The sequence below is a fragment of the Chrysochloris asiatica genome, unplaced genomic scaffold (genome assembly GCF_000296735.1).
Source record: "Chrysochloris asiatica unplaced genomic scaffold, ChrAsi1.0 scaffold00026, whole genome shotgun sequence".
NCBI classification, from domain to species: domain Eukaryota; kingdom Metazoa; phylum Chordata; class Mammalia; order Afrosoricida; family Chrysochloridae; genus Chrysochloris; species Chrysochloris asiatica.
The window spans coordinates 4105625-4128553 of record NW_006408544.1 but is presented as its reverse complement, the minus strand read 5'-3'; the positions used below and the strand labels follow the sequence as shown (position 1 = coordinate 4128553).

At 50.1% G+C, this 22929-nt stretch overlaps 3 protein-coding genes across 4 annotated transcripts in view; all 3 read right to left on the bottom strand.

The window, feature by feature from the left end:
* The window catches only part of B4GALT2 (UDP-Gal:betaGlcNAc beta 1,4- galactosyltransferase, polypeptide 2), a 21664-nt gene extending 14173 nt beyond the window's left edge, over positions 1-7491 (bottom strand). Inside the window, exons 1-3 of the mRNA XM_006839680.1 lie at positions 7205-7491; positions 5227-5582; positions 4772-5007 (exon numbers count right to left, since the gene is read on the bottom strand). Coding sequence (XP_006839743.1) covers positions 4772-5007; positions 5227-5530 — 540 coding nt within the window. The 5' untranslated portion in view covers positions 5531-5582; positions 7205-7491. The remainder of the gene's footprint in view (positions 1-4771; positions 5008-5226; positions 5583-7204) is intronic.
* A 1144-nt stretch (positions 7492-8635) lies between these two features.
* ATP6V0B (ATPase, H+ transporting, lysosomal 21kDa, V0 subunit b) lies at positions 8636-11832 on the bottom strand. 2 transcript variants are annotated; one of them, XM_006839678.1, is made up of 8 exons: positions 11657-11832; positions 10953-11001; positions 10637-10720; positions 10433-10510; positions 10170-10239; positions 10006-10057; positions 9587-9777; positions 8640-8954 (listed from the first exon to the last, which is right to left on the bottom strand). In XM_006839678.1, exons 1-8 carry the CDS (start codon positions 11721-11723, stop codon positions 8928-8930), a joined length of 618 nt encoding a protein of 205 aa, XP_006839741.1. In that variant the 5' UTR covers positions 11724-11832; the 3' UTR covers positions 8640-8927. The 2 variants fall into 2 exon arrangements, with proteins under 2 accessions (XP_006839742.1, XP_006839741.1); XM_006839679.1 differs by lacking the exon at positions 10953-11001 and having other exon boundaries at positions 8636-8954.
* A 3520-nt stretch (positions 11833-15352) lies between these two features.
* DPH2 (DPH2 homolog (S. cerevisiae)) lies at positions 15353-17531 on the bottom strand. The gene is made up of 6 exons (XM_006839677.1): positions 17385-17531; positions 17067-17179; positions 16677-16900; positions 15820-16503; positions 15558-15734; positions 15353-15477 (listed from the first exon to the last, which is right to left on the bottom strand). Exons 1-6 carry the CDS (start codon positions 17529-17531, stop codon positions 15353-15355), a joined length of 1470 nt encoding a protein of 489 aa, XP_006839740.1.
* Between the last annotated feature and the right edge of the window lie 5398 nt (positions 17532-22929).

Below are 22929 nucleotides of genomic sequence, written 5' to 3'. Positions count from 1 at the left end.
CTTCATTTTGATTTGTGCCCCATCAGCAATGAAGGTCCTGTGGGCTTTTCTCCCACGGGCTTTACTCCATTCGCATCATCACGGTCAACTCTTACTTTGAGGAGACAGCTATTCCCCGGTCTGATTTTGAGTGCCTTCCAACCTGAGGGGCTCATTTTCCAGCACTACATCTGACAGTGTTTCTCTGCTATTCATACCTATGCTTTGTTGTTGTTATGTGCCTTGGAGCCAGTTCTGACTCACAGTGACCCTGTACAGGGTTTCCGAGGCTGTAAATCTTTATGGGAGCAGAAAGCCTCATCTTTCTCCTGTGGAAGAGCTGGTAGTTTCGAACTGCTGACCGTGAGATTAGCAGCCTGATTCGTAACCACTACGCTACCAGAGCATGCTTGTTTTTGTTGTTGTTGTTACGTGCCGTGGAATCGGTTCCAACTCATAGCAACCCTGTACAGGGTTTCCGAGGCTGTAAATCTTTACGGGAGCAAAAAGTCTCATCTCTCTCCCACGGAACAGCTTGTAGTTTCAAACTGCTGACCTTAAGCTTCGCAGCCCAATTCGTAACCAGCTACACTACCAACTACTGTAGCATTATTCAGAATAGCAAAGAGATGGAAACAACCTACGTGCCTGTCAATGAAAGAATGAATAAAGAAATGGTGGTACATACATACCATGGAATACTATGTTAACTTTATAAAGAATAATGAGGAGTCTGCAAAACATCTTAAAACACAGAAGAATCTGAAGGACATTATGCTGAGCTAAATTAGTCAACTATAAAAATACAAATATTAGATGGTCCCACTATTATAAAAAGAATAGATACACACATGGAAAACAAGTTCTTTGATGTAACCAGGGATGGTAGAAAGAAAGTAGGGGAACTCTATTAGATAGGCAATACTTGGAAAGGCAATGCCAAATATGGGTAAAGTCAGCACAACCTGACCAAGGTAAAGACACTAAGAAGTACATGAGATAGAGAATTTTGGTAAATGCTGTTAACATATACAATTTTGCAAAAGCAACAACAAATACAGGTGGTTACATAGATCGATATGGATGCACATACACATATACGTAAAGGTGTATCTATTATTGTTAGGTGACACCCAGTTGCTTCAACTCATAGCAACCCCATGTACAACAGAATGAAACAGTGCCCGGTCCTGCACCATCCTTACAACTGTTATCTTTAAGCCCACTGTTGCTGGCACTGTGTCAGATCATCTTGTTGAGGGTCTTCCTCTTTTCCCCTGACCCTTCACTTTATCAAGCATGATGTCCTTCTCCAGAGGGACTGGTCCTTTCTGACAACATGTCCAAAGTACAAGAAATAGGCTGTAATGCTGGAAGCTGTAGCACTGATATTTTAAATACCAGCAGGGTCACCCATGGTGGACAAGTTTCAGTGGAGCTTCCAGATTAAGACAGAGCAGGAAGAAAGATGGACTACTTCTGATAGGTTAGCCACTGAGAACCTTATGAATAACTGTGGAACATTGTCTGATACAGTGCCAGAAGGTGTATCTATAGTCATATGCACATTTGTGTGTGCTGTATCTATGTTCAGTTATATAACAAATCACAGAGGGAGCACAGTTATGGAGGATTCATACACATATCACAGCAACTCTCGGGATTGGTTTACTAGGTCAAAAGGCTTAGGGAGATAACCTTGGGTGACAACTTAGTCAATTAGCATACTCATTCACAAAGATAATATTCTACATCCTAGTTGATGAGCAGTGTCTGGGGTCTTAGACAAGTTTGCATCTAAGATACAACTGTTGGTCTCTACTCATCTGCAGCAAAAGAGAATGAAGGCAATCAAAGGTTCAATGAAGAAACTAGTCCACAGGACTAACAACCCAAACGAACCACAATCTCTTCTACCCTGAGACCAAAAAAGCTACATAGTGCCAGCTACTACACAGGAACATGATAGAAGATCTCAAGGTCCCAAGTAGAAAAAAAAAAAAAAAAAAGGCCAGACCTACTGGACTGATAAAGACACGAGGAACCCTTGAGACTACTGCCCGGAGGTACAGTTTGCACTCAGAATAGAGGCTATCTTTACAGATCGCCTTTCTGCCAAATAATAGGCTAGCTTATAAAATAAACAACATCACCTGTGAGTAATGTGCTCCCTTAAACAGTTAACTGTATGAGAATGAACTGTCAACATTTACCCAAAAGCAAAGATGAGGAGGCAAGGAGGGGGAGGGAAAATGGAAATAATGAGAATGCTGACACATTGTAAAAATTGTAACCAATGACAATGGACCAATGTGTGTAAAGATAGTTAAAAGGGAACCTAATTTGCTGTGTAAACTTTCACCTAAAATACAATAAATCTTATTTTTTAAAAAAGGCTTCCCCGATAAGCCTCCATTGCCCACCCCAGCGTAATTATTCATTCCTTGCTATGTGCTTCATTTATGCCAATCTCCATTTAAGCCACTTCTTAGAGCTCTCAATCATTCGTTCAAACATGCCCTGTGCCACTCTCCTCTGTGCCAGGCTTAGCAGTGGGGATCCTACAGATGAGCGGTCCTGCTTCCTGTCCCTGCTGGGCATAGTCATATAGTGAGGTGAATGAGAACCCTACACAACCAGTGTCTAAGATGCAGATCAAAGAGTGCTGAGGACACTGATTCCAAGCACCTTCTCCCTCTAACTCATTGGGACCCACTTCCAACTTCCTGGGTAGTCTCTGATACCATGACAGGACTGGGCTAAACCTCTTATCTCTCCCATAAAAAGATCAGGGCAGGCCTACAGGCAGTTTCAACACTGGGAGCCTGGGGTGCCCTGAGGAACGGAGCTGTAAGGGCACATCTCGTTGAGGCAGGGATCCTGGCTATGAAGCCTAAAGCACAAGGCTCCTAAGTCTAGATGTCTAGCTGTGGACAGAGAGGTTCTTGGACAAAAGAGTCTTACAGGGCAGAGTCCTTCCAAAGCAAGAGGAAAGGCGACCAAACCTGTATGGCAGCCACGCCTGGGGTAAGGAGCCGCTCCCCTAGGAAGCCCTGAGCTCCCAGGCCCACCAGTTCTCCCGCCTCTCCTGCACTAGGCCCTGGAAGGACAGAGGTCATTTCTCCAGGCACCTTTTCTGACCTTGCTCACCAGCCAAGAGGCCTGAGTTTTCCCCACCCAGCTCACAGACATGCCCAGCTCTTTCCCAGCTGACAAAAACCCTCCCTGGAGCCATCACCCTACCTCTTGCCTTCCCTTCTCAGCAGAGATTTTTTTAAAGAAGAGTTGTCTCCAATCAGCTATTTCCATTTCTTCAAATCCGATTCCTTTTTCAACCCACTGCAATCTGCTCCCGCCCCCACCATGCCCCTGAAATGGCTCTCACTGGGCCCATCTTGTTGCTAAATCCACCGGACGATTCTTGTCCACAGTCCTCCTTACTCCCCCGGCACCACTCACACAGTTGCCTCTCTTGGACTTCTAGGACACCACGCTTTCCTGGATCCTTTCTGGCCAATCTATTCAGCCTCCTGTAGGGAGCTCTCTCTCCACTCATCTCCTTCAGGGCTGGCTTCCTTCCTCTGCCTTGTTTCCTTGCATGCTCCATACTTCCTGAGCATGCTGGACATGGTTGGTTTCAGGAACCAACTGGGGGCTCTAGCTCAGACCTCGCTGCTAGGCCCAGACTCATCTATCTGCCTCCTATACCTCCCACAAGCACTCAAACTTAACCATGTGCAGAAAAGAATTCAGAGTCAGACAGCCCCCAGCCCTGCCTCAGCTCCTTCCACACCTCGCCTCTAGTGTAGCCATCCCCGCAGCAAACATCCTCACGATGCTTAACATCCCTTTGTCCTCACTCTGTACCATTTACACAACATCTCTCCCCTCATCCCCACAGCTACCGCCCTGCTCACAGGCACCATCACCATGTCCTTCTTGGTCATTGCAGCCTCTTCCCAAATGGCCACTCTAGTCACCCCCTTCCATTCCATTCTCCACATGCTAGCAAAGCAATTTCTAAAAGCAAGCATAATGCATTATGTAAAACTTTACAATGGTGCCCCACCACCTTCAGGCTGGAACTCAACAACTTAACATGATTCCTAAGCCCTATCTCGATTTGGCCTCTGCCAGCTCCTCCAGCCTCATCTTTGCTGTCCACCCCACATGTTGGATCCCATCCCTCAGTCAAATAGTTCCTAAACACGCAGACCAGCTGCCCTCTAAATCCTGGGTCCTCCAGGTCCCTCTGCCTGGAACATATGCTTCCACTGGTCCCGCCATCGGCAGATTCCGGTTCATTCCAAGTCCCATTGCAGCCACTGCTTCCTAGCATCTGTGCTCCCAGAGCCCAGCCCCCTGCTCCAACTCTAGTCACCCACCAGCCACATCCAAGTCTGGGAGCCTCAGGAATCAGGCCCACCGAAAGGCTAGATGCTGAACCCAGAGTCTAACTCTCCCTCTCCTTGATGCCCTCAACAACTCCTTATCGTCAGGAGAGCCCAGGCCTCCACTATGGAGTGGGGCTCCCTAGAGTAGACAAAGCAGGTCGCTCCTTTCTGAGGCCATGAACATGCTCACTGGTGCACATATACGCCATGTGGACACATACTCTTTCACATAATCACCATCTTTCCTACATGCACATGGACATGTATGACCCATATACCCATCACAGGCGGGCACACCCACAGACAGACATGGACCTTCCACATATGCATTAACAGGCACATGGGCCTGTGCACCCCCAACTCAAGCTAGTGCCTAGCAGGGGCCACAGACAGCACACCTGGTTGATGACGTAGATGCCATAGCGCAGGCGCTGACGCCTGAGGATGGGGTGCAGATAGTGGAGCCAGTAGCGTAGGTGGTGCTCCCGGTGCCGGAAAGGGATGATGACCGCCACCGTCTGGGCTGGGGTGCAGTCAGGGGGTGCATAGCGGCCACCCAGGAGCACGCCTGGGTTCTCCCGCTGGACCCGTTCCAGTGGCATGGGTGAGGTGAATTCAATCAACAGCCGGCCAACTGCAGGCAGGACAGTACAGAAATCAGGGCCTAAGCTAGAATCCAGAGAGATCAACCCTGCCCCCCTACAGCCTGGGAGTGAGCAAGGGAATCCCCGGGAACATCCCTCCTCCAACAGAGCTGGACCCTGGGCACTCCCATGGCTCAAGACTCCATTCCCTGAGGCAAATGGTGAGACCCTCTTCCCACCCCTATCCAAGCCCCACCCTGTAGGCTCACCAAGACCAGGCGGTGAGTCAGGACAAGGTGCTAGAAGGGGAGCTGTGGGGCCAGGCCCAGCACTGGGGGCCTCAGGGATCCCAGAGCTGGGGGCAGTGGCGTTGGGCCGAGAGCAGTTAGTATTGCTGCTGGCAGCTGGGTGGAGGCCCCGGGCAGGGCCGCGGGCACTGAAGCGGCTGAAGAAGGCCAGGTGCTGGGCGTAGACGTCAAAGTAGAGGATGACGGCCACGAGAAAATGCAGCAGGCAGAGCAGGAGCACAGCCTTGCAGACGCGCTCCAGCGTCCCCCCCAGCAGCCTGCTCATCCCGCAGGCGGCCACCGGCCGGCCCAATGGGCCCAGGCATCCGGCTGCCGGCCTGAGCAGGGCAGGAGAGAAACAGACCCTACAGGTCAGGGCAAGATGTACATAGCTACCCACCCACCTCCTGCCCAGCTGCACACACTCACAGACCCACAGGCCTACACCTACCTGCTCACGCCGCCACCCATACTCAAGCACTCACATTCTATTCACAAGTAGACACACAGTCCCTGGCAAGGAAGTACTCACACACCTTCAGACACACCCAAGTATTAAAGTACACACAATGACAATCCTTATCCACACAGAAAGTACAAGAACACACACTCAGGTACATACCCTTACCACAAGACTACAGTCTGTCACTCTGTCATGTACTCCGGGAACATGTACATGAACACATGAACTGGGAAGCTGTTTACTCACAGACCCATAAATACACCTGTGCCCCGGAAAATCTCAACAAAGAATTCCTGATTTGGGGAAGGGATAAGGAAAACTGTTAACTGGTATCTAATCTACTATGTAAGAGTCTTGGTGTGGTGCTGTGGCTTAACGCACTGGACTGCAAAACTGGTTTGAACCAAAAGGACAGGACTTAACAACTATATAAGAACACTTTTTACTCATGCCTTCATTTAGTCCTTTCAGATGGGAAGTGGTTTTGTCAGGCAGGTCCCAGGGGCAAGGCCAGGACACTTGGACCAAGCTGAGCAGTGGCCCTGAGCACCCAGGTAGTTCAGGGCAGTCCAAACATGGTATCTCTTGCTTTCTGGGGCAACAGATAGAAACATAGGGTGGGGCTGAGGACCCTCACCTAGAACCTCAAGGCCTAGCCCCCATGGGGCTGGGAGGAACACACTTGCTGGTTCTGAGAAGAGAAGACAGCTGGGCCCTGGAGATGAGGGCAAAACTCAACGTGGCAGGATGGGGACTGACCTGGGCCATGGCTCCAGCTGTGGTTCCAACAAAGCAGCAACCATTTCTGGACACTTCAGGAAACAAGGCGAGTCTTACAGATACACAAGCACAGCCCTGGTCCCAAGTCACCCACACTCAGAGATACATAGAAAACTACAGACAAGCTCGGGTGACACTAACACACAGTCACATACTCACAAAGAAACCCCCTGCTCCTGGACTTACACAGTCATAAATACAGGTCCCCGGCCAGCTCACACCAAGACCCACGTGCAAACATTCTGCCCCTCCCTCCAGGCCAGGGGTTCTGGGTCAGCCTGGCGTCCCGACAGAGGGGTGCATTTGGGTGGGGCTGGAAGCATGAGCAGCTTTAACACGTGGCACCCCAAGACGGGGGAGGCTGCCTAGACCTGGTGGGTGTGGAACCTGGGGGAGGGGGGGCGTGGATTGGGGAAGTGGATGTGGGGCGGGGGACCGTGGCAAAGGGAAAACATGAACGGAGCGCCTCCCGGCGACACGAGGCCAGGGCGAGCGAGGACAATAAGGCAGGCTGGCTAGGGGAGGGCAGAGGAGCCCCGGAGGGAAGCCGAAGGATGGGGGTGGGGTGGGGGTAAAGCCAGGCCAGGATTTGGCCACCAGTGCCTGGCACCCGGTCTGGGGCTGGGGTCTCGAGGCCGCGCTCGGGGCTGCCCCTTGCAGGACGGGGTTTGGAATCTTGGGACCCTGGGCTGGGGGCCGCTCGCGCCTTCCTCTCACCCGGGGCTCAGGGCTCAGCAGGGGGCGCCGCTCCGGCTCCGGCGGGGTCCCGGGCTCCGGCGGCTGCGGACGGCTCCGTCCTCCATGGCCCGGCCCCGCCGCCTCCAGCCGCCCGGTCAGCGGTCCCCGCGGCCCCGGGGCCGCCTCTCGCCGCCACCGCGGGCCATGGAGCGGAGCCGCCCCGGGGGGCAGGGCGGGGCCGGGCGGCCGGGCAGACCCACGGCCCAGCGGAGCACAGCGCCACCACCTCCCTCCCGCGTTACGGCGCCTCGGAGAGGCAGGCCTGGCCTCTGCGCCCGCGCGCGCGTCCCCGCCTCCAGCGCACCCGCATCCGCCGCGCACGGCCCCGACGTCCGCCTCTGCCGGCGGCCTGGCAGCAGCAAAGCTAGAACTGAAGACTGAAATGGACTAGGGTGGGGCGTCGGAAATTGGGCAGGTTCATCTAAAGGGATGGACTTAAAAGCAGGGTGGGAGACAGAGCAGCAAGAGTGGGAATTGGGATTGGAGCATAAACCCGTCCAAAAAGACGGACCTGAAGGTTGGGCATATTAGAACTTCGAGGTCAGGGACTACCAACTCATGAGTTGTTCAGTGCCTGCCAGTCGATTCTGACTCAGCCACCCTGTATAGGGTTTCTCAGGCTGTAAATCTTTGCAGGTGAATAAAGCCTCATCTTTCTCCCACAGAGTGACTGGTGGGCTTGAACGGCCGATCTTGTGGTTCGCAGTCTAGTACTCTTACAGAGCCACCTTGCTCCCTACTCATGAGTGATGGTGGTGGTTAGGTGCCATGGAGTTGGTTCTGACTCATAGCCACCCTGTACAGGGTTTCCGAGGCTGTAAATCTTTATGGGAGCAGAACGCTTCATCTTTCTCTCAGGGAACAGCTGGTAGTTTCAAACTGACCTTTCAGTTCATAGCCGATTCGGAACCACTAGACTGATTTAAAAGGTAGCTCCAAAGAGAGAGGCTGCCAGTTGGGCAGAAGAGTGCAGAAGAGGCTAGGGTTTCTAGGGTAACAGGAGATTGGGTAGCAGAAAATTAGAGACAGGACAAGAGTGGGAGAAACTAGATAGAGCCCTGGGAACAGGAAGTTGCTTGTAAGTGATGGGTTGGACAACTCAAAACTAGAGAGAAAAAAAATAGATGAATAGCGGTAGGGAAGAATGTAAACTTGAAGGTAACCAGGTACTCAGCCACAGTCAGACAAAGTCTTGAGGACATGGAGCTAGAAGGAGCCTGGGCACAAACACACCAAAAGACCACATCCCAGAGCCCCTCAATCCAGTTAACAAAGATGTTCAGGGGCCAGACTCCTCACCCTGGCAAGCAAGCCGAGCAAGCAAACTTGCCACCCAGAAGCAAGCTCTGCCCAGAGCAGAGCAGGTGTGCACAGAATCAGAAAGTTGGTAAGAGGCTGTGACAGGAGGCAGCACTGATCCAGGCAAATATCACATTTATTTCACAAACACTGGGTAAATAGGGATCGGGGTGGTGTGTGTGTAGGGGCCCCGGTGCACAACTGCACATACAATTGTCACTGGCCCACTTCCCACACTGAGAATTCAGCCAAGTAGTGACTCCAAGTCGACAGGCAGCGGGAGGTGAGTGCAGAGAGAGCCCTGAACCAAGCCCCCTAAAAGGCTAAGGGGCACAACTCCAGCTGTCCCAGGAAAACCACAAATAAATTAAGAGTGGGGCACGGTCCCACCCACACAGATCACCTAGTCACCCATCTTCACTCTGGAGGTCTGCAAAAGAAGAACAGGAGAAATCAAGCAAGGACAATAATAAATGAAAGATCAGACAGCAAACCCATGATTGTACAGACAGGCCACAATAGTTGGATAATTGAAAGACCAGGAAGGACACAGTGTAGTAGACAAATACAGATGAACAGGGATGGTCACAGTTAAGACTACAGGACAAATGGAGAAAACTTGCCACAAATCCAGTCATTGTCAGACAAGACAAATAATTCAGACATGCTGTCCTACTGACAGGTACACATCACAGGCAGAGATGCACACAGGCCCTGAGAGCCACAATAAAACACATGAGACTCAGAGACACAAACAAGTCCCCAACCCAGTCTAGTTCACACGAAAGCAAACAATAGATGGAGTAAATGACAGACAAACAGAAAGGGACTAGATGAAAAAAGATTATGTAGACACAAGCAGAAAAAAAAAAAAAATTGCCACAGTGACACTGGGTTAGACACAAAAATAAATAGTGTCAAGACGACCAGAAAATGGAGACGAGATAGAAGTGTTTAGGATTTCTGTGGTTATAGGTAGAGAAGAGGGACACTGCAGCTCCTCAGAAGGAGGGAGCTCGTTAGAGGCAAGAATACAGAGGGTCTCTGGGGGGTGGTTAGCACCTGGAGGATTGCGACGATGACCCCAAAGAGGCCGATGGCGCTGCCAAAGATCTCCACGATGAGAATCTTTACGAAGAGGCTAGGGTTCTGAGCGTCAGCCAGGGCAGCCCCACTGCCCACGATGCCCACGCAGACTCCACAGAAAAGGTTACACAAGCCCACTGTGAGGCCAGCCCCAAACATGGAGTAGCCTGTGGGAATGGGAGGAGGCAGGGAACTGAGGCCCAGCCAGGTACAAGGGAGATGAAGACAAGGGCCCAACATGGACTAACAGGGCCAGCCACCACCCCGACTTACAAATCAGACCAAAGTAGCCCAGAGAATATCAATATGACAAGTCCAAGTTGGGATGGGGGTAAGGGTAGGGGCAGGAAGCAGGTGTGAAAACCTCAGCTTAGCCCCTTCACATACCAACCTACCTGCATGATAGTTTCGATGGCCGATGGCCTTGGGGTTAGTGGCAGTGAAAGGCTAAGAAAGCAGAGAAGTAATCAGAAACCATTCCCTATGCCACCCCATCCCTGCCATTTCTAAAGCATCAGGGGATGCCCACCCCTCCCCCCACCAGCCCCCCCCCCCATACCTCAGCCATGTTGCTAATGACAATTGCCATGATGATGCCATAGATGGCTACTGCCTCACAGAAGATGATGCTGGTGGTGGTAGTGGTGGTGAAGGGGGATTGGAGAGGTTAGAGTTGAGAAAGAAACCAAACTTCCTCCCCAAAGAGTACTCCCCCCGCCAACATCCCACTCCATCAAGAGGCTGGCTGAAAGCAACCATGTCAGGTCAAACAGTCCCCAGTGCACGTGAGTCTGACAATTTTCCAAGGGCCTTTACATTTACCTGACCAAGTTCTTGGTCTTGATCCTGGGGGCCTTCACTCCTCCCCCAATGATGGAGGAGCCCGTAATATAGATGCCCCTGGGGAAAGGGTAAGAAATGAGTGAACAGAGCCCCAGCTGTCACTACCCTCAAGATGACTAAGAACTCAGTGACATTCCCCCGCCCCCCCCCCCCTTTCCCCGGCCTCACAACCCCAACACTCACCAGGCTGCCCCAACCACAGACAGGGAGATAGCTAAACCAATTCCCAGGTTCGACCACATGAAGGGGGATGTCTCAGTAAGGAACCTGGTGTTGGGGCAGGAAGAAGAGCAATTCAGTCCTGGGGAAGGGCGCACAAATACCTAGCCGTCCTCCTTGCCCCCCAACCACAAGTCCTGAATGCTGAAACAATAGACTTAATATCTCTCAAAGATCCACATCCCAGCAGCTGGGGTAGGGGGATGAGGGGGAACATCGGGAGGGGAACCAGAGGCTGCAGAGGACACTCTAGGGGAATCCTCTCCTGGCCCTCCCTTACCATGCCACATCAAATCGGAAGCCCAAGTCAAAGATGGTGTAGCAGATTCCTGCAGCAGTAAGAAAAACGGGTTATAGGCTGCTCTCTCAGGAACAGTTCCTCTACCGAGAGAAGGCCACCTTCCTAAAGGCCTGTCTACACCCAAGTCAAGGGGGAATCTTCAGGACAGAGTGGGCCTCCATTTCCCACCATTCCCCGCAGTGACACCATCTCCCAGACCGAGCCCCTCCGCAGACACACCACCGAGCAGGCCTGAACACCCTTAAGGAAGGGAGGGAGGGAGGGAGCAAGCGAGAGCCCTAGCCAATCCCACCAGATCCTGCCGGCCGAGCCAGAACCGCTGTTTACCCAACAAGCTGGGGGTGGTGGAGCCTACGACCAAGAAAAGAGGAACTGGAGAAGCTGGCTCGTGACCCAAGAGGGCCGGTCAGGAGCAAGACAGGGAAGGCAGCACTGGGGGATGGGGGGGTAAGATGCTAACGCCAGAAAGATTACTATTGCTCTTCCCGCCCCCTCCCAGCAGCTGGGGATCCGAGTCTCCTCTGCGGGGTCAGAGGACTTGTCAAGCGTGAAACAAGTCCCGAAGCCCGGGATGCGGAGCCCACACTTGGGCCCCGCATCCTGGCACCCCACTTCTCCGCTTGACTCCAGTAGGGCCAGCACAGGCCCGGATCCACCCCGACCCTGCCAGGGTCTGGCCTCACCCACGACAAGCATGGAGGCCCAGAAGGCCACGGAGACGCCGGTGTACAGCAGCGCGAGCCCCGTCATAGCGACAACAAGGGCGGGGGTCAGGTCGGTGGAGCCAGAGCTAAACCCGCGTTCCCGTGTCCACCGTCCGTCCCGCAGTCTGTGTCACCGCCCCAAAGCGTCACCTGACATACACACGTGAGACGCCAGCGCCACGTGACCCCACGCCGGGGCCGGCCCTGCTCGAATATGGCGACCCCGGAACTGCAGAACGCTGAGGATTGTGGTTGTTGTAGGAACCCGCTTTGGAGACGGGCTAGTATTTCCCCTCCTTGTTTGGGCTATGGCGGCCTTCTTACCGAATACCTCGACCTCTGGCGGGTCCTCTTCACGTTTCTCCATGTCCGCTCTTTCTCAACCCCGGCGCCCCACCAGTATTGCTCGGAAGCCTCCCGAGTGTGGCCATCAAGCCACTGCTGATCCTTCTTACTGCTTTTGCCTCCACTCCGTCTTTAGTCACTACGTTCTACTCAATTCTATGAAGGTGCCTGCTCTTTCTCAGTGTGTTTGAACTGTTCTCTGCTGGAAACACTCCTCTTCGTGCTCACCCTATTGTCCCGCTAACGTCTAATGGTCCTGGGAAATCATTCCTCCCCCAGGACATTTCTCTAACCTAGAGGCTGCGTATGCAGGACTCGGGAGATCCTTATAAAACTTATCTACAGAAACTTCTGGAGTTCAAACTTCCAGCTGCTCCTCGGAAACTAAACAGGGTCGCTATGAGTCAGAACCAACTCGATGGCACTTAACAACAACACAATAGAAACTCCTGGTGTGAAGCTACAGGATCTGCCCTGGACTGTAAGCCACAGGTCAGCAGTTCAAACCCACTAGCTGCTCCTTTGGAAATTCTATACCGAGCCGCTAAGAATCAACGGAATCGACAGCACTTAACGTAGAAACTAGGTCATGTCTCTCCCCTGTTTAAAATGCCCCCAATGGCTAGGCCTCATGTGATGATGCTACCCATAACCTTAACTCCACTCCATTCCCCGCCCCCCCACCTGCCCCCCCACCCCCACCCCCGCCTCCAACGCTCATTGACCATATCCCCATCTCAAAGCCTTTGCACTTGATCTGCTTTTCTTATTCAGGTAGCTCACTCTGTAACTTCCTTCCGATCTTTGTTCAATCATAGCTTTCTCCAAACGCCCTTCCCTGACCATCCTGTTCAATGATACACTCCTTATTCTCCTTCCCATATTTGTACAGGTGGGCTTCAAATAGTTTGTGGGAAAGTTCATTTTTTAATTAGGTTTTTCCAGGAGCTTTCTGAAGCCCCCTCATATTTGTATTATATAGGTGCCAATCTTATCCCAGTTACCACAGTCAGTTTTCAGATGTGCCTCTACATTAGACTGGGTGCTCCGTAAGATTAGAGACCACCTCTCCATTGTTCCCCCTTTGTTCTCAAGAGGTATCTTACTTCGCCTCTCTCAACCTTTAGGGTCCAGTAACTTGACTTTGCCTGCAGCACCCAACACTGGTTCCACCTGTGTATTTAAACAGTGTGTTGTTGTTGTTAAGTGCCTTCGAGTCTGTTCCGACCCATAGCGACCCTGTACAGGGTTTCCGAGGGTGTAAATCTTTACGGGAGTAGAAAGCCTCATCTTTCTCCCGCGGAGCGGCTGGTAGTTTCGAACCGCTGACCTTAAAGTTCGCAGCCCGATTCGTAACCACTACGCTACCAGAGCTCCTTATTTAAACAGTGTACCTCTGCCCAAATCTTTTCAGTTTCTCATTACAAGTATTTTTCCTTTAGCGGCTCAGTTTATGTGTCACCCACTTTAGGAAGCCTCCTCCAGGCTCCACTTGCCTGAAATAATTGTTTCACTGTGGCAACTACCTGTTTAACTGCCTCTCTCCCCAACCACAGTATGAAGACAGGAATCAAGTCATATTCAATCCACTTCTCTACCCATACAACCTATGCAGGACCTATGTAGTGCTTGATGAATAGAAAGAATGAGAAAAAGTATATGGTTTATTCAAATTTTTGTGAACTCCTTCAGAAGCATATAAGAGTCAGTGTAGGCCAGTGCTGGGAGCCGACCCCCTGTTGCCGTTTGACACAGTCCCAGAAAAGGAGAGACATCAGCACGACAGATGGCTTTTGGGAAAGCACCCTTTATCTATCTTCTTTAGGATGGTTCTGATTCCACCCTATGAATAGAGTCTTGTATAGGTTAAAAAATAGGTAACTGGAGGGGAGTGTGGGGTAAGAGAATTAACAAATAATTATAACTTGTAACAGGAAAAGAATTTAAATTAAGATGTTAAGAGTAGAAATGACCTTTACAAAGAACAGGAAAAAACAGTTTGTCACCTATGAGAGTGGGAAGAACAGGGAAGAAAGTTGTGGTTTATGAACTTCAGAAATGAAGGTTACATAGATTCCATGAGATTCATATTAGACATTATATAAGGATATAGGAAAAGAATGTAGTTAAAGGTTTAAAAGGTGGAAATGATCTGTGTAAAGTTCAACTTGACCTTTTAGTAGGAATAAGAAAAACAATGTATCACTTACGTAGAAAAGGAGATGATGTCAGGAAAAAAAATGCTTAATGGTCAGAAAATGAACAGGATATGGAAAGATCAAGTGGGACATTATAGAAATACTTTTGTTAAGATTTTATAATCATAAGGTAAAAGAATGATATAATTAAAAATGTGTAGTACTTCAAAGAAAAATATCAATGTATCAGATCATTATGCATTGTGTAACTTTATAAATAAAGACTGTTGCTAGCCAGGGCAGAGTGAACTCCATCAACCAACTAAGCGGAGACTCCTCGATTACTTTCACTTTCGCCGACTCCAAGTCTCCTCTCGAGTCTCACGACCCTGCGAGAGCTGGACTCCTGCAGGCCAGTGCTGTCCAAAAGAACTTTCTGTGATGATGGAAATGTTCTATCACTGAGCTGGCCCCTCATGTAGTGATTTAAGCACTGAGAATATGAATAGGGTGAATGACAAACAACTATTTTAATTATCTTAAATTTAAATTTAATTTTGTTTAGTAGCTATGATACTGGACAGTGCAGGCCTACATCAGTGGCTCTTAACTGGGGGAACGGGAGAGGACAACTCTGGCCCCACAGGGGACATCTGTCAAATGTCTGGAGAGATTTTTAGTTGCTACAATTGGAGAGGAAAAGGTTACTAACATCTAGTTAGTTGAGGCCAGGGGTGATGCTAAACATCCTCCAATGCACAGGATACCCCAACTTTCAACAAAGAATTATACAACTCAAAATGCCAACAATGCCAAGGTTGAGAAATGTTGGTCTAGACTATATAGTACCTGCACTTTGACAAGGGCAGTTCCTCAACTACAGTCCAGTCACTGAAATTGGCCAGAATTTCTTATCTACTTCCAGGAGGGCAGACTGGGCTCAGAATGGCCTCAGGGAAACTCCTAAGTCCTTTTCCCCATCAGTCAATCAGCAAACATTTACTAAGCCAGTATGTGCTGAGTCCTCGTGCCAGGGCCAGAACAGTCCTTTCCTCAGGGAAGGACTGCCTGCCCTCCCTCCATCCCAGCTCCTTCATGTTTCTTGGCAGAAGAGCTGGGGGTTGACACCAAAGGTGTCAAAGGTCAGAGGAGTGATTTATTAGTCTTTCTATGTGTCTGGTCCCATGTGCTCTCAACTGCTTCCTTCATCCTCATAGGCGATGGCAATTCCTCGTCTTCCACTCACAGCTCCTGTCACTGGTGTCTGACCCAGGCGGGGCTCCAGTCCCTGCCAGCTCCGGGTACTGAGGAACAAAGCTGCAGGGGAAGGGAGCACAGGCTGAGTGGGCTGAATCTGAGGGAAGAGTTCAGCAGGGGGTGAGACTTGGCATACTCACCTGCAGGGCTACTCTCAGCCAGTTCCAGTTGAGGCCGCGGACTCAGGGCTGAACACTCAGGGGCATTTGATGGCTTCCGGGCAGGTGGAGGCCGGAGCTCACCAGTAATGAGTGACATATCTGGAGTGTCCCACAGTTCTGAGTCAGGTGGTGGGAGGGGTACATGGAAGGGAGAGCCTGGAAGGAAGGGGTGAAGAGGATGCATATTGGCTCCTCCACCCCCATTCCACGTTTCCAGTTCAGGTAGTGCCCTACCACTCACCAGGCAGCAAGTCCGCGTAATGTGTGAGGTGGGGGGACAGTCCTGGAGGAGGCCAAGCAGGATTGCAGGCAGCCTCCAGCTCACATGGTGCCAACACTGGTCTGAAGAAGCCACCAGAAGGCTGGGGGGCCAAAGCGCCCAAAGGACAGGCCAAAAGCACAAAGACATCCACCTCAGGGAAGTTGGCAAGTTTGGCAGGGGTGGGCCGCCCCAGGGCCAACACATAGCTTCGCTTACCAGCAGCCTGAGTTAAGTTCCGAATGTGTGCCAGGGCCTCACGGTATCGGGCCACACCCAATGTGCCTGCCAGCACTCCCACTACACGGGCATCTCTGGCCTTCTCCACCAGGTAGTGTCTGCGTGCCCTTAGCCTCCCAGCCCGAACACTCTCATCCTGAGACTGTCCTGTGTCTGGACAGCAAGAGTAGAAGGGTTTCCCTGGAGCCCAGCCCAAGAGCAGTCGACTCAGATCTGGGTCAAGATCAGGGCTAGGGCTGGCCTCAGAGCCTCCCACATAGAAGGCACCAAACTCTTCCAGGCACCTTCCTGGGGCTAAGGGGAAGCGTCGTCCAAAACGCTCCAAGGGCTCAGGCTCTGAGTTGAGGAAGTCTGTTGGTAAGGGGAGAGCTGGGCTGGAGACAAGCAGGTCCAGGTACCGTGGGCGCAGCAGAGTAGCCAAGGCCTCTTGAGAAGGAGAGAAGGTGGTATCAGGGGTGGGGTCTGTCAGAGTAGGAGTTCCTCCATCCCTAGGAGACTGAATGTGACCCAGAAGCATCAGCTGGGACCAATTCCCCCAAAATGGGGAAATGAAGGCACCAAGGAGCTGGTCCACCCTTCTTGCATAAATAACCCCTCACCTAGGGCGTGGGCGCAAGCTGGCTCACTCAGCAGCACCATGGGAGCTGTGGGGTCCGGACTCAGGGCCTCAAAGGCCTTGGCACAGAGCTCCAAGGCCACAGAGCGCTGACCAAGGATGAAGGTGACAGGCAGAGGGCGGGCTGGGGGGCTCAAGCAGGCAGGGCCAAAATGTACAAGAGCCTGAGCTCCAGCTTGCTCAGCACCTAGCACGTCCACACAGCAGCTGCAGGGAAGAGACCAGCAGTGAGAGGGGTTCCTATTAGGAAGAGAGTTACTGTCATCAATGAGAAAGTGGTCAGTAAAGACAATGATGTTGCGGACGATAGCGTACAAACGAACATTGTCCTGGATCCCTCACCCTGTCCTCAAGCAAGCCCCCAAGTTCACACCTGCCATAGGCTGTGTCTCCCAGAATGAACATCTTGGACCCCGTGATCTCCTCCAGTCGTGTAGCCACGGCCCCAGCATCTCCCAGAAGCTGATCCGGGAATTGTAAGGCCACCTGTAAGCATAACCATGGAGTCAGGAGGGCCTTACCCACCCTCTCCACCCCACCCCTAGTACCCAGGAGCTCTTTACCAGGAAATCTTCGGGTGGTCCCACTTCCAAAGGAGTACTCCCACCTCCCACGAGCCCTCATACTCACGAGCCCCCATTTTCGGAGCGACCCAAACCCAAAGATGAGCCCCCTCTAAGTCTGCCCTCACCCGCTGACACCCTAGGTCACGGACAAATCCAACGACTCGCTCCAGCTCATACACTCGATCCAAGTCCGTGAGAGGAGTGAGCAGGTCCGCGGCGCCCGCCTCCCGCTGCAACACCGCCTCCGCTGGGCTGCTGAACGTAGATTCCATGAGGAGCAGTTTAGGGGCGAGATGTCCTGGGGGCCGCTTTCGGTCAGTTTCAAGGCCCGGATGCTCTAAACAGTTTTCACCGGGTCACTGTCGTATCAGTGGGAGAATCAGTCTCACAGGATACCGTGGGTCATCCACCCAAATACCATTTCTTCACTACATGTGGGCCTATCCGGAAGATTACTTGTTGAGGCGGGGCTGACAGCAATTTCCCCAATCCTAAACCAGCATTGCTCCCGCCCTCCAATCTTCGCCGCCACACAGCCTACAGAGCACCAATGATCTGGCCCAGAGTCTGAGGTCCGACGGAAGTGCGTTCACAGGAAGGCGCGGCGCCTTATGGGTGTTGTAGTCTTCCTGGGGCTTCTCTCAAGGGGCTGCGTCGGATTCAGCTGGTCTCTGGTCGTCAGGGGCACGTGCGACTCCCTGAAAACAACTGTTTCCATTTGAGCAGCGAGACTGTAAAGCCGTTTGAACTGCAAGGTCGACAGTTCAGGCTCATCAGCTGCTCCTTGGAAACCCTATAACAGGGTCGCTATGGGTCGGAATCGACCATATTACATGGTCGATTAACAACAACATGCACTAACAACATGCACTAACACTATTACACACTTCATATGCACGCTATCATCTGGGAGGTGTTATTAAGTGCCGTCAAGTCAGTGCCTACTCATAGAGATCATGTAGGGTATGCGGAGAGGCTGGTGAGTTTGAACTGCCAACCTTGTGGTTCAAACCGATCTTAAGTTCAGTGCTTACCTTATAGCACCTCACCAGAAAATGGTGGTGGTGGTGGTGAAGTGCCCTGGAGTCGGTTCCGATTCATAGCGATTTTCGAGGCTGTAAATCCTTAAGGGAGCAGAAAGTCTCATCTTTCTCCCACGGAAAAGCTATTAGTTTGAACTGCTGACGTTGAGGTTCGCGGCCCTATTCATAACCACTACACTACCAGAGGTCCTTAGCATTGCATAAATTTAAAATTGGGTGCCAAACTTTGGGGGTCTGAATATGGTTTGGTTCAGCCACTTATTATCTTTACAAAGTTGCTTAATTTCTCTGCGCCCGTTTGTTCATCTGCAGAATGGGAGGGAGTTGTAACGATACAACTTTCTAATAAAATTGTTGTGAGGATCAATCCCTGAGTCACATGTACTCTGGGTTTGCCGTTAATCTTCACAACAATTAGTAGACAATGAGCACTTCTGTTCATCAGGCTCCACACTCTTTGGAGACTAGTCTTTGATGTAAGATTCATCCTAATTCATAGATGAGAAGTCTCCTAATTTACAAAGAGGTTAACTACCTGTCATAAGAAGACACCCAAGGCAGTAGAAGCACTATCTGAACCCAAGCCAAGCCAGGTCTATCTGATTTAAGAAGAGGAGCTTTAGACCTCTGGTTCTCCTAGCTTATTTTATATGTTATGCTCAGCAGGGGAAGAGGAAGAGACACCTGGATACCAAGTAGTAGGAATAAAGGACTAAAAGTCTGAAACATCTCCACATCTCTCAAGAGAAGTGAGAAATTGAGAGTAAAGTTGAGAATGGAAATGAGGAGGGGTAGAGGAAATGGGACAGGGTAATTTCAAAGGATGACAGATGACTGATGCTGACTAGCCTGGGAGAAATTGAACAAGGAGGAAGAGTGGAGGGCATGGAACTTGTAGAAAGAAAGGTAAGAAGAGTGGGTGAATGTAGGAGTGACCAGTTTCCCCACAACCTCCAAAGGGACTCAAGACTCATAGGTGGAAGTGGGAAGAACTCCATTATGCTCTTCAGTACTGGGGTTCCTGAAAGGTAGGCAGAATTATGGCCAAGGAGACAGAGAGGAGGCAACCCTGGAGAGGACAAGCAGCTCAGGAGCTGTCCCTGGTCCTGGCCAATCCCATCTCATTCTGTGCTGGATAGTGTGGAGTTGATGGGACAAAAGACACTAGCTCTCCTGCCTTCTTCCTCCTCTGGGACTCATGATGCCTCCCCATCCCCAAACGCAATTCCACTTTCTATGGTTCTTTTCAACTAAGTGCAAGTGTAGGTGCCTCTTCACTCACACACCAGAAACTCATCCTGAAATCAAAGCTCCACTTGTCATCTCCCAATTGAACTATTTCCAGCCCAGGTGTTGGCACAGACCTTTGCCTTATTTTAAAACCTTCCATTCCCAAGAACAAGGAAAACAGAGGAACACTTAGGTAGGTTCACATGGGCTAAATGAGACAGAGATAAATAGTGATATATACTTAACCTTGGAACAACAGGGCTCTGTGACACAGAGATTGAGGCATAGTCTGAATGGGTAAAAAAAGGGAAATAATGATACAATGCTTGACTGTCTTATGGATATTAATTTCCCTTGCCTATTATTATTGCAAAGGAGTTCTGGTGTGGTACTGTGGATTAATGCACCAGACTGCAAAGCCATTTGAACTGCAAGGTCGGCAGTTCAAACTCACTAGCTGCTCCTTGGAAACCCTATACAGGGTTGCTATGGGTTGGAATCAACTCAATGGCACTCAACAACTATTGCAAAATAGACATTTGGGTGGGATAGAAAGTAGTATCAGGAAACATGATTACAGAAAGTTTGTAAGCTGGTCTTCAGCCTATAATGGATGGGACTACCTAAAAGGGGTTCTAGAACTTGCCCAGTGAAATAGGCTTCTTGTGGAGGAGCCTTGTGTAGGACCTTAGGCAGAATCCTGAGCCCCATCCAGAACCTTCTCAGGTGGGACATTCCCACTTGAAAAGACATGCAGACCCTCCTGGAGTGGCTAGAGGATCAGAAGACACTTCTTGAAAGAAAGACCAGCAGGAAAAAATAAAAACAAAAATGGCAGGCTGTTTGGCTATTACAAGAACAAGTAAGCTGTTTGTATGGGAGCCATCAAGGCAAGCAATCAAGTCCCTTCAGGACAAACCCCCTTCCAAGACTGAAAGTCAAAGGGAAAACACAAGAAGACATGTTAAGCTTGCTGGTGATCGTGTTGGTCTACTTGTGAGTGGAAGTGGAGGAAAGACATGAAGACATGGGCTGAATCTGACCATGTTCCATAGACTCCTGTCAACACTGAGATGAGAGAGAGAAGAGGAAGGGCTGGTTAGTCCGAAGTTTGGGGAGACTTGGGAACTCCTGAACCCATGGTGGGCTAGAGCTAAGAGTGTAGCATCCAGCTGATATGAAGGGGGGGGGGGGCGGAATGAGCAAGAATGCCCAAAACTAGAAGATAAAGTTTGATACAGGAAGCAAGTGTAAATTTCTACAACTTGATGAACTTGACCTATGCTTATGGATGTAGTAGCTCAAAATAAAACCAAGAGAGATGGAGTTTTCACATCAAGTACCAATCCTATCCCCTCTGTATACAGGGTAGATAGGGACAGACTACTTAGACACTGGCTAACTAAAATGGGGAGGGGCTATAAAGGCACAAAGTGACTGGCTTACAAGGTTTCAAGAGGGAGTTTAGTTTCAGAGTGTGTGGGGAAAGTAGAATCCCCACTAAATACTTTTCATCTTATCTAGATGGGTTTGGTGAAACAAGATGGGGATAAGATTCTTATGATTCAACAGTGAGTAATTGTTATGACTAATTGCAACTGTCACAACTGTAAAGATAGAAGTTTTGTAACAAAAAGGGGGGAGTAGTTAATCTTACAGTCCAGAAACAGAGAACCCTAGGGCCATCAAGGGAGAAGATCACTTAGCAGAATGTGGGACCCTATCCAGAGAAGCAGCAACACCATAGATGGAGGCAAAGATGAGGACATGGAGAGATAGAGCAGCTGAAGACTAGATTCATGGAAAGAGAAAGGCTGTGTGCTGGCAGCCAGGAGGCAGACTTGCAGAATGTGCCCCTTAGTTGTTTAAATGATTATATATTCCGAAGTGCTTTTTTGTACAACCCCCACCCCCCCAAAAAAAAAAAAAAACAGAGGGAATAGAAGCAAATACTGTTGAATGACGATGCACGGAGGAGACTGTAATCATAGCAATGAAACGAGTGAAAAACCGATGCTCTCCCATGTGAACTATCACTCAATTCACAATAAAAACTCAACAAAAAAACTAAAAGTTAGCAAGCCATTTATGACAGGGGAAAAACAGAGACATTTTCAAAAAGAAAAAAAAATCAATAAAAACCAACTCTTAATTGACAAAAAAAAAGAAAAAGTGAAGGAGTCTTCACATCAAGGACCAAGTCTATCCCCTCAGTACACAGAGTTGATAGGGACGGGCAACTTAGACATTGTCTACCTAAAATGGGGGGGGGTGGGGCCATAAAGGCATGAAGTGGCTGGCTTACAAGTTTTCAAGAGGGGGTTTAGTTTCAGAGTGTGCAAGGGGAGGTAGAATCCCCACTGAATAGCTTTCATCTTGTCTTGATGGGTCTGGTGAAAGAAGATGGGGATAGGATTCTTTTGATTCAATAATAATTGTTATCATGACTAACTGCGATTGTCACAGTTGTAATGCTAGTTTTATAACAAAAAGGGGGGAGTAGTTACTCTTACATTCCAGGAAGTGGACCCTATGACCAACAAGAGAGAAGAGCATGAGTGGGAACATGGGACCCTAACCAGTGAAGCAGTGACACCAGAGATGGAGACAGAGGTAGGTAATGGCATGGAGAGACAGAGCAGCTGAGGACTCTAGACTCATAGAAAGAGAAAGGCTGTGTGCTGGTGGGTAGAAGGCTGAGTTGCAAAACATGCCCTTTGGCTTGACCTATGCTATGGATGCAGTGTGACAAAGGAGGAGCAAATCTTTACAGTGAGGATCATTCCCACCCCCTTGGTACACAGGGTCAACAGGGAGGGGGAACTTAAGACACTGGATACCCAAAATGAGGGTACTAAGTCCTGGTGTGGCGCTGTGGGCTAATGCGCCAGATTGCAAAGCCGGTGAACTGCAAGGTCAGTGGTTCAAGCTCACCAGTTGCTCCTTGGAAACCCTATACAGGGTCGCTATGGGTCAGAATCGACTCGACGGCACTTAACAACAACAACAACAACACAAAGGCAAGAAGTGACTAACTTACAAACTTTCAAGAGGGAACCTAGCTCCAGAGGATACAGGGAAAGGTAGAATTTCCACTGAATTGTTTCCAACATGTTCACAGCAATGGTGGCACCAACACTAGTAAGGTATGCTCACCATAGACTGGTCAATCGCTTAATATCAAAAGGGCAACATTTTTCGAAGGACAAAGTTGAGAAGGGATGGGAAGGTGGGTGGAATGCAAATAGGAAGCCCAGGTAAGTAGAATAACTGTTGTTGCATATGGAGGGGATTGTAATCACTGAGATGAAACAGAGTGTACGATTTGTTGAACGTAAAGCTGAGGATCTTGTCTGTAAACCATCACACAATTAATTCATAATAAAAAGTTAAAAAA